This window comes from Carex rostrata, chromosome 15 (genome assembly GCF_964058835.1).
Source record: "Carex rostrata chromosome 15, lpCarRost1.2, whole genome shotgun sequence".
Lineage (NCBI taxonomy): Eukaryota > Viridiplantae > Streptophyta > Magnoliopsida > Poales > Cyperaceae > Carex > Carex rostrata.
Genome location: NC_135932.1, coordinates 8,223,239 through 8,234,817, shown reverse-complemented (window position 1 = coordinate 8,234,817; position 11,579 = coordinate 8,223,239). Strand labels below are relative to the sequence as shown.

At 32.2% G+C, this 11,579-nt stretch overlaps 1 protein-coding gene across 1 annotated transcript; it reads left to right on the top strand.

Moving 5' to 3' along the window:
- The first annotated feature begins 9,792 nt into the window (after positions 1–9,792).
- On the top strand, positions 9,793–11,070 carry LOC144566783 (uncharacterized). Its single transcript, XM_078316808.1, has one exon. It carries the CDS (start codon positions 9,874–9,876, stop codon positions 10,792–10,794), a length of 921 nt encoding a protein of 306 aa, XP_078172934.1. The 5' UTR covers positions 9,793–9,873; the 3' UTR covers positions 10,795–11,070.
- Positions 11,071–11,579: the final 509 nt, after the last annotated feature.

Genomic DNA, 11,579 nt, shown 5'->3' with positions numbered 1-11,579 from the left:
CTCATCAGACAGTCCGGATGCATTAACTCAAAAGATTCATTTTTGAATTAATGCAGAAGATTGTATACCAACTCTATTCCGGGACAGTGCAGGGGCAGCAGTATTATGAGATTTAAGATTCGTGCATAGCGTATTTGAACGGTTGAGATGTTTTAGTAAGTCACGCGAAATATGAGATATCTCAGAGGATGCGATTTCGGAAAGGTCAGAGACGCACCATCGGGTGATACGGAATTGTCTACAGCGCTGCCCCTCGCTGAGCGCTCTTTCGACCGTTGGATTTGCGGGGGAGTTTGATCGATGGATGTACTGTACATCACGCATCTCATGAAGCTCTGTACAACTTACTGCAACGGTCCGATCGTAGCACCCAAATCAACGGGCGAGTCATGAACGAGACAACATTCGGATCTCAGCTGAAAAAAGTGAGCTCGTGACTCACTTGTTTTGACAACAAACAAACCAAGTCAGCTCAAGAAAACTCGTGTGCCAAACACCCAAATGTATTAAATAATGTGTTATAAAGTCAACTACCATGAGTTAAGTTTGTAACTAAATTTATACATATTAATATACTAAATCTCCAAATTCATATAAACATAGTTCATAAAATAAATTCATGCATACTAAATTCACACAAATTCATACTTGTACCGAGCTGGCTCGCTAGCTTGCAAGCGAGTTAGGTCTAGCTCAAACTTGTTAATTTTGGATCAAGTTTGTGATGAATTGACTCGGAGTATCACACGTGTGATACCTCTATCGGTTATCCACCAGGACTAACCAGAGAGCGGTTTATTTCTTTTGCCAGAAATACTATAAACCGCGAAATTCTGCAAAAACACTATTCACAGGGAAAAAGATGAAAACCCGTAAACACGAATTTTCGGTTACTCAGTTTCATCAAATGAGCAAAACTAACATACCGCGAAATTCGGTAAAACACTATTCATCGATCCCGTAAATATTCTCCACAACAACCCGCAAGATTATACGCCAACTACGTATAACTTTCTTTTCTCAACCGAAACACTATTTGGGAGAGAAACCGAGAAAGAGAGAAAATACTGATTCGATTCTGCACGAAACGATACAAGTGAATTAGTGATTTTTCTCTCTACCCCTCCACCCCTATTTATAGGGTTTAGGGTCGGTTGCCAAAAGACCAAAATGCCCTCCAAGTTCAGCCTATTTACAAGATATGTCATCGAATGGATAAGGATGATGACATGTGGATAAGATCGATGACGTCTCATCTGGATAGGATCGATGACACGTCATGCGGATAAGCACGAATCTGAAAAGACCCGAATGCCCTCGGCCCGAACACAAATAATGTTCATATAATTATTCTGAACAATTATATATATTTTTCTGTGGTTGTTTGTTTCGGTATCGATGACGTGTCATCTGGATAGGATCGATGACATGTCATGCGTATAAGGACGAATCTGAAAAGACCCGAATGCCCTCGGCCCGAATACAAATAATATTCATATAATTATTCTGAACAATTATATATATATTTTCTTGCAGTTGTTGTTTCGGTAATTTATACAACGTGTCCTGCACATTTATAAATTAACCGGTTAACTTTTATACAACGTGTCACACACGTTTATAAATTAACCAATGTTTTTGCTTGTTATTTTTACATAACATTTATAATTTAATTATAACACGTATAATTAATTATAACCATCTTACTATTGATCATAACCAATTTATAATCAATCACAATAAGATTCTCCGATTAACTCCTATATGGTGTGACCCAATAGGATCTGTGTTATGTTGGTAAATAGAGTTAAAACTGTTTTAACTTCTATAATCATGAGCGGCATCTGGCAACACATCATGACCATCCAATTACACAGATGATGCTGTACAGTACAATATCACGATCCAGTAAACAATTTACTTGTGTCAGTTCTTTTGTCACATAGCTATCAGATTAGTTTCAAGGTAGGAGTGTGTCATCCTTGTAAACTTAATCTTTTCTTGATCTTGAGTAGATTATCAAATATGATTACTCTTGTAATCATACCGCGCGCTGATAATTTTACTCTATCAAGGGGCCCAGTGATGCTATAGCTCGTATAGAGATACGAGGGACAATAGTACTTTTGGTAAACCATCACTACCTCAGCTAAGCCATGTATACCGAAGAGCTACCGTTATAACTGCATTTTACCGACAGCGTTTGATAACAATCACACATATACATTTCTTAGTAGGAAAGATGAATACCTCATACTTTAGAACTTAACACTGAATGAAAGCATTAATGACACGAACACAATTCCGTATAATGTTTCATTCGGGGTCTGTCAGATATCATGTTCCTGGAACATATATCTATGTGATTAAAATGACAACTCCTTGTCTATGGTCTGTAAAACTTGACCATCATTTAATCCACATACTAACCTTACAGCGGTAATTAGTGTTCCTGCTAATTACCTTGGTCAGTGACCTTTTAAGAGTATATATCAAAACTTGGCCATCATTTAATCCACATACTAACCTTACAGCGGTAATTAGTGTTCCTGCTAATTACCTTGGTCAGTGACCTTTTAAGAGTATATATCATCTATATTATGGAGTTTCACAATTTCAGTCATGAACTCGAAATGATCCATAAATGCAATAATACTCAAGGCAACAAAATGATATTAATCATTCAATTCATGAACAAAGCTTTATGATAAATTATCGTATTATTGACTTCTAGATTATTACACTAACATAATTAGCCATAATTGAAAATAATCGGCCGATTAGTCAGAAAAATTCATGACAGTTTAGTAACCGCCAATGCCGATTAATCAGCCTATACGGACGTTTTTTACAACACTGCATAGTATCACTCTGAATTCATTCATACAATTAATGAAAACGAAATTCAAACACAGAAAAAAAAAAAAAAAAAAAAAAAAAAAACATATCTTCACTATTCACCATTTATTCGAAACACAAACATTTAGTTTATTCTTTTGAACTGACTAATAAGAAATTTGGTAAAGTCTTATCACATACGTATAATCGTACTTAAAATTACAGCCATAAATTTAGAAGTGAGACTCAAGTTTGTGGAAAATTTCAACGATCATATTTGTTGTCCTTTTCATCTGTCGAATTCAAAAAAATTATTATTGTATTACCATTGGAGACGAACAATTACTGTCTTTGGAAAATGAATCAAAATATAAAGTTAAGGAACTGATCGAGATGTATAAAGAATTTCTAAGTCATGTCAAATTCTGCCGAAATTTTAAAATTATATCCTTATAAATTCTTTTTAAAAAATTATAGATTTGGGAGAATCTCAAATTTACTCGGGGCGCAACGTGAAATAATAGTCTCATTCTTTGGGGACTACCATTTCATGTTGCGGTCCCATTTGAAAACCAAAGTTTGACCAATCCATTGAAATTTTATATAATTGTTTAATATTTTTCAGAAATAGAAAGAACAATTAATAATTTGAATATGTTAGAAAAATATTAAACAAAATAGATAAAATATCTTATAATTTTTCAAGCATAATTTTTCAAGCATAATTTTTCTCTGTAAAAAAAAAAAACTATTTCTTAGCATGTTACTGGAAAAAAATAAAAATATTTTGAATCTAAATTACTGATCCAGGATCAAAAGTTATTTATAGTAAATAAATAAATTATCATGATCCTTGTAGTACATTCAAATTGTAAGATACTCCATTTATTTTGGAAAAAAAACTCCAAGACATTTTTTTTTTTCAGTGACACACCAAGATATAGTTTAATTTCTTTACAACTGGAACAAATTCTGCCAGAAAAATATTTTGGAGTCCTTCTAGTACATCTAAGTTATAAATTGTTTTATCTATTTTGTTTGATGTTCTTTTTAATATATTCAGATCATTAGTTGTTATTTCTATTTTTAAAAAATATTAAAATTAACCTCACAGGCGTAAAAATTACGTTTTTTTGGGCCGCAACGGTAAATGGCGGCTTCATTCTTTATGGGGGTGTCATTTCACATTGTGGTCCAGGTGAGTTTTGAATTCTCACACATTTATGACTTTCTATTTATTATTTTTTAATTGAGGATATATTAAAAATTCGGCAAATCCTGTCACCTCTCCAAGATGAAGAACAAGAGTTTTAAGACAAAATTATTCAACAATTAAGCGACTTAATTAACATGTTAATAATATTAGACAGGTCCAATTAAGATAGCTAATAGTCAAATATAGTTTTCAAGATAAAAAAAATATAATTTTAAAGATTATAAATTGATAATTAATTTTTAATTTAATAACAAATACAATACTCTCTATGTGAAAACATATTTAAGGTCTGAATAATATTTTTTAGATAATTATAGAAATTCCCTCACTCCTGCCCCCCATTTATTCCCGCACTCTCTCTCTCTCAATATTAATTTTCTTAACAGTCATTTATTCCGCTAATAATTTTCATTATCCCTGCATTAAATTATATTGTCCTTTAATAACCATCTCCGCATTAATTATGTTGTCTTTTAATAACAATCTCCGCATTAATTATACTTTCCTGTTAATAAATGTTTATCTATTTATTGATGTTCAAGAAAATATTTATCATTGTTCATGACAAGTATTTATCATAATGTCTGAGAAGTATTTATCATTGTGTCTGAATGATGATACTTTGATTTGATTAAACATTACTTATTGACAAGTTCAAGAATAAAGTTCAAGAAAACATTTATCATTGTTTCTGATAAGTATTTATTATTGCTTTTGAGAAGTATTTATCATTGTCTCTGACATGATGATACATTTATTTGATTAAACATTACTTATTGATAAGTCCAAAAATAAAGTTCAAAAAAATATTTATAATTATTTATGACAAGTATTTATCATCATGCCTGAGAAGTATTTATCATTGTTACTGACATGATGATACATTGATTTGATTAAATATTACTTATTGACAAGTTCAAAAACAAAGTATTTATTTTTGTATCGTCGAGTATTTATCCATGTAACATAAAATATTCATCTAATCTAATTAAGTCACAGATGTTTTCCTGAAAGTTGCAATTATGTATGAGAAGTATTTATCCATGTAACATAAAATATTTATCATTGATGTTTTACTGAAAGTTGTAGTTATGTCTGAAAAGTATTTATCCATGTAACATAAAAATTTATCATTATGTTTGAGAAGTATTTATCATTAGATGAGAGGATTGTTTATTTAATGGTCTCCAGTTGTGTGGGGATAATACAAAAAAAAAATTGTGCAGGGATAACTGTCAAGTTTTTTATCATTGGGTGAGGGAATTGTTTATTTAATGGTCTTCAGTTGTGCGGTGACGTAAAAAAAATGTGCGAGAATAACTTATAGATTGATTTATTATTTCATAAATAGAGATCGTTATATCGGGATTAATATTTGCAAATTCAACATAAATATTTTAATTATTCAAATTAAACACTAACACTTTACTAATAACTTATTAATGATTGAGCGATCCCCATGATTTTTTTGACAATTTGTGCGGGATTTTTTGCGGAGATAAAGCTGCGGGGATTGTTACCAGGATTCTATTTTTTAATGAATATCAAATAGTTTGGTAAAAATATAACTTTTATTAAAAAGAAGAAATATATATCCGAAACTCATCCTACTTTACATAATATCATTTAAAACAACCATATTCAATTATTTATTATATCAGACATGACTCGACCCATCAGAATTCATTACAACCGAGGAAAATATATTTCTATTTTGATCCGGTCCATTTGATCAGAATCTGTACAAATAGAGGACCCTGTACGTTCCACTTCGAACATAATTGATCAGAATTCTAATGGAATGGTCTTCATCTAAACAAAATATTACGGTACCTCGTAGGATATGACCTAGAATCACGACCCATCAAAGCTAAATAGACCTGACATATTGAGCTGACAATCGGAGGCAAAACTAGAAAATTTAGATAAAAATAATTGAAAAATAAAATATAAAAATATATAATGTAAGAAATGAAATTTGAACTTAAGAACTCTCACAACCTAACAAGCAACTTTAACCATAGACAATAAGGAAATACTTACTGTAAAGATGCCGACAACAAATTAAAAAGATAATAATAAATCTTAATCGGTCGCTCTCCACTTAGCTTTTCAGGTTAAATATCTGGTTAGTAAACTCATCTAACAGAGAATAGCAACATGGATGGCTACATTTGTTGTGTTTCAACAAACCTTGGATGACATAAAGTCATGGAGAAAGACACCACAGGTCCTTCTCTCTCTCCCTCGGGTGAGCAGTCGCGATTTCCAACCGCATTCCTGCCAAAATAAATTCGCACTTAGAGAACTTACGGCATCCACTTACGTCGGTGATCATCAAGCTTCGGATTTATTCCAAGCCAATGAAAACACCGAGTTAATTTTTAGTAAACTTTAGGTAGTATCAGTAGCACGCACGGATTAATGTCACTTAATTAAGTAGCTCGTCTACATCAATCTCTCACTCTCTTTGTTTACCTCATTGACCCAAAGTGAAAGTTTCAGATTTTATCAAATAGCCCCTCCCAAAAAAAGTTATTTGCAGAGTTGACAAATAACGGTGATCGAATGCTAAGGTACGATCGTCAAAAATCACTTGTATACTTGGACATCACTTGTACTCAGAGGCGGAGTCAGACTTTCAAACTATGGGATCAGATATGAATGAAGATCAATTATATAAATTGTTTGTGATGTGAAATGGGATCAATTTACAGTATTCATAGCATTTTACTCTGAATTATATACAAAATCGTATACAAATACAATTTTTTTGAAAATAAATGAGAATCAATTGATCCCCATTTTCTTGATGTGCCTCCGCCTTCTCTTCTGCATGCACTGATCGAATCCAAAATAATTTTAGTGTTTTAGTTTGAAAATCCAAAAGAAGAGTTCAAATATCTTTAACTTTTGTGTAAATAGTTTTTATCAATGCAAAATAGTAGGATGGCAATTGCCACCTTACCATTAAAAAGAAATATTTTTAACTTTTGTGTCGATATTATATCTCTGTTTTTTTAAATTACAATAAATTAAAACTTAAAATTCAAAATAAAACCGTTAGACATGATCTATATTATTTTCTTTATGCACATTTGAAAGATTATGTATTTTAATTCGTATCAAGAGTTTGCAAAAATACACCGATGCAGATAAATTTTAGACGTTGAATTATTAACTTATTGATTCACATAAAGTAAAACTTGAAAAGTAATACTTTTTGTGTGTATATAGATAAAATAATATATATCACATTTAGCAGTTTTATTTTGACATTTAAATTTTAAAAAAATTATTATTAAAAGTTGAAAAATAAAGGTATTATAAAAACAAAAAATAAAGACATTAGAAAATTTTCTTTTTGAACTCTACTTTCAATAAAAATGAAAATTTCTCAATGTACATGTCAAGATTCAAAGCCGTTGATGTATACAAAGTCAAAGGCTGAAAAATCAAATATAATGTAATTTTATTTTATAACAGAGGCCGAAAGGTATTAATATCTATAAAATTTAATAGATCAAACTATAAAATTTATATTTATGGGGGTGGTTATCCATCACTGTGTTCTGCCTTGTACGAAGTGGAAATATTTTGAAACATTATAATTAACTTGCATTTATATACTAACATTATAACATATCATATGCTTTGAATATATCTTCTAAAAAATAATTAGCATATTAGACAAATTGCGTGATTTTTATCTGTATAACTAATCTAGTTTTATTTTTTCTCTCATTTCCTCTCAACAACAATATTGATATAATTTTACAATAAATGACAATCAATTTTAATTCACTAGCAAATAACTTCACGGCAAATAACTTCACATACATAATAGATATAATCAATAGGTGACTTAGTTCAAAACTTTCATTAAGACATAATTTTTTTGTTAAACAAGAACACTAATGTCACCATTTTTTGTATGCCCATTATATTACACTTTGTTAAAATATATCTAAAGATGACTTGAAACTTTCAAATAACATCAACAAAAGGTTGTTATTATCATTTAATAATTAGCATTCATAGACTATTAAACAAGTCAAAATAAAATTACTTACTACTGAGTACATAGTCTTACAAAAACTTTCAAATAACATCAACAAATTTTTTGTTATTGTTATTTCCGTTTTTATATTAAACATGTAGATGATGTCATGATCTACCAATAATTTTGATTAAAAGATGAAATTTTAGATTGAAGTCTAAATTTATTTAGACACATGCTCGTTACATAAAAAAAAAATATATTTTTTTTTATTGGTCATGATTTATCTCTATTTTAAGAATTTTATATTGATTGGTCATACCATTATTTCTTTTTATTTTTTATATCATTTAAAAAATATTATTTGTCATTTAATATGTTAATTTACGTGAGATTATTTTATGAAAATATGTCAAAAAGATAAAAAAAGTATTATTTAATATGCTATTTAAGAAATATTATTTATTTAGATGTTATTTAATATGTTATTTATAGAATATATTTTTATCATTTTTTATGAAAATATATTATTTTATTTGAATATTTTTTGTTTTCTTATAACATATTCTTATTATTGTAACGCACGAGCACGATAATAGTATAAACTTATTAGTGAGTAAGCAATGATACTATTTAATAAGTCGAGGTAATATTACTTATTAGCTAGTAAACATATTCAAGACTTATTAAATAAGTCAAGATAGGGCTATAGAAAATCGCTCAAACTGGTAATTCACTCATAACTCACTCACTAATTGCTCGTTTTAATTCGTTCATTTACAACTCGAGTTGGCTGACTCATTTAATAAATGAGTTGAGTTTGAGGATACCCCAACTCGCTCATTAACAACTCGAGTTACACAAAATCCGTAGCAATAAATCCCATGTCCTTTTAAATGACTCATAAGTTGTTGTTTGAATTTTTATTTTGTTAGTTGTCTTATTATTTATGTTTGAATTGTTTGTGTCTAGATAAATTCTTATTAAATCATTTAAATTGTCTGTGCTTAAATAAACTCTTACTAGTATATATATAATTATAATTAAGAAAATTGACTGGTCAAACGAATTATAAATGAGTTGTGAGCCAACTCGAGATGGTAATGAGTTGAACTCGAGTTGGCTTTACAGCTTATTATTGATATCCCGACTAGAGTTGACTCGCTCATTTACTAAATGAGCTGAGCATGAGTTGAAAGTAATTCGCTCAAACTCAGCTCATTTACAGCCCTACTTCTTTCCAATCTTTCTTCTACCGTAGGCCCTGTTTAAGGTCTTTTTAATGTACTGTCAAGATAATATTACATATTCAAGAACTATTTAATAAGTCAAGATAATATTTACTTATTAGTTATTAGTTATTAGCGAGTAGACAAGAACTACTTAATACGTCAAGATAATATTACAAAGAAATATATATCGGGTGATGTGCTCATCAAGAGAGTTTAACCGCTTGACTGTGTAGCAAATAAACTCAAAACTTTAAAAATTTTGCATGTACATACATCACTTATGAAGTACATGGATTTTAACGGTTTGAATTCGACATTTAAAATCGATCTGATGAATTTTTGAAGTTGTGCTCACCAAACTCTCATACTCCAGCTTTGCTCAGAAAATTATATAGTGACTCCAAAACCGGTTGTAATATCTAAAATTATAAAATTTTCAAGGGGATTCCTGGAAAGATGAAAAAAAAAAAAAAAATAACCCATCCCGTCCAATGATCTATACCCGCGTTGCTTCTCCTCGGAAGAGAGACAGTCACAGATACTTCCCTCCTCTCCCCTCTAGTCTCTTTCTCCTTCCCCTTTCCACCATGCCACCACAACCACGCCCAGGCCATCCCAGACTCCTCTACCCTCTTCCATCCAACACAACCGAATGCCTCACCTCCTGCTCCCCTGCTTGCCTCTTCTACAGCCTCTGCCCCCCCTTCCCTCCCCTTCCCCCCCTACCCCCTCCGCCTCCCTCCACGCCAATCCACCTCCACCACTTCTCTCGTCTCCTTCTCGCCCTCCTCGTCCCCTCTGCTATTCTCGTCTTCCTTTCCTTTCTCTTCCTCTTCCTTTGTCTCTTCTTCGCTTACTGCCGCCGTCGCCGTCGTGTTCTCATCACTGCTCCGGCACCTCTTCCGTTTCATATCAATCCGCCTGATATCACCCCAGATTCTGATCAGCACTATGTGTGGTATATACGTACTGTTGGATTGGATGACTCTGCAATCCATGCCATCTCTGCTCGGTCTTACAAGTCCGGTGATGGCGGCAGTGGGGCCACCATGGCAGGATGTACTGTTTGTCTTGGGGAATTTAATGAAGGTGAGTTGCTTAGGTTGCTACCAAAGTGTGGTCATGCCTTCCACGTGTCATGTATTGACACATGGCTCCGGGCCCATGCCAGCTGTCCGCTTTGCCGTGCGGCAGTTGTGGCCCCATCTCCAAGTGGGTTTTCCATGTCTCCTTCACCTTCTGATACCGAGGGTGATTCATCAGATAGTGAGATATTGAATTTGGGAGAAGGCAGGGCACGGGGAAACGGTGAATCACCTTCATGCACTCAACCTGTTCGACGAAGTGCCTCAATGGGCTCATTAGCTTGTAAAGGAGATAACTTTGAAGAAGGATCAGCATCAAATAGCAAAGAATTGAAGGTTTGTTTTGGTTTTGAAGTGGAATTGGTTAGGTCATGGTCATGTGGCGGAAATAGGTTTTTTCTATCGAGGCATGGACGGGGTTAAATTTGCAATTCATCTACTGGGGGGAGGAACCCGCGCATATACATATGAGAAGGTATATTGATGAGCTTTTCATTGTCTCTGTCTATGTTGTTATTGTTGTTGTTGTTTTCTCTCTCTTTTTGTTGAATGTATATGTAGTTCAGTATTATGCCTAATGAAGGTGTAGATAGTTTTGGTATAGACTATAGAGAGATCAGTATAATTGAGATTGAATTTGGAAATGATCACAACTGTAAATATTAAAGCTTAAAGAAATTTATACTTTTGCTCTTTGTTCTTCCAATGGCATACATAATATACTTACATTTTAAGTTTTTAACAGAGCTTTGGTTAACAGTTTGGATCAGTTGCCATTTAACTGAACAGTTGTTCAACTTCTGCAAAGATGCAGCGATTATGCAACTTATGTTAATGTCAATTACATAATTGATATTTAAGGTCGAATATTTCGTTCAAGGATGACAATCCCAATATTACATAAGAGTTTTTATTTTTTTAACACTGCGATTAGGCCTCAGCTACCTTCTGTTACTAATTAAGTAGCCAAAAACTAGGGAAGTTTTGTACCAGTTGGCAGTTGATACTTCAAGTTAGTTTGATAGCGCTTTCTAATAAGTAGTTGCTACTCAAAGATACTTGTCTCAATTAAGTTAACAGATGCTAGAGGAAAATGTTTGCAGTAAATATATTTTTTTTTTCCAAATTAATCGGCCGGATGCTAGCTGATGGACTGAATGTCCAATTCACATCCTCTCAGGTTGGTCCGAATACAATTGAATCGGATG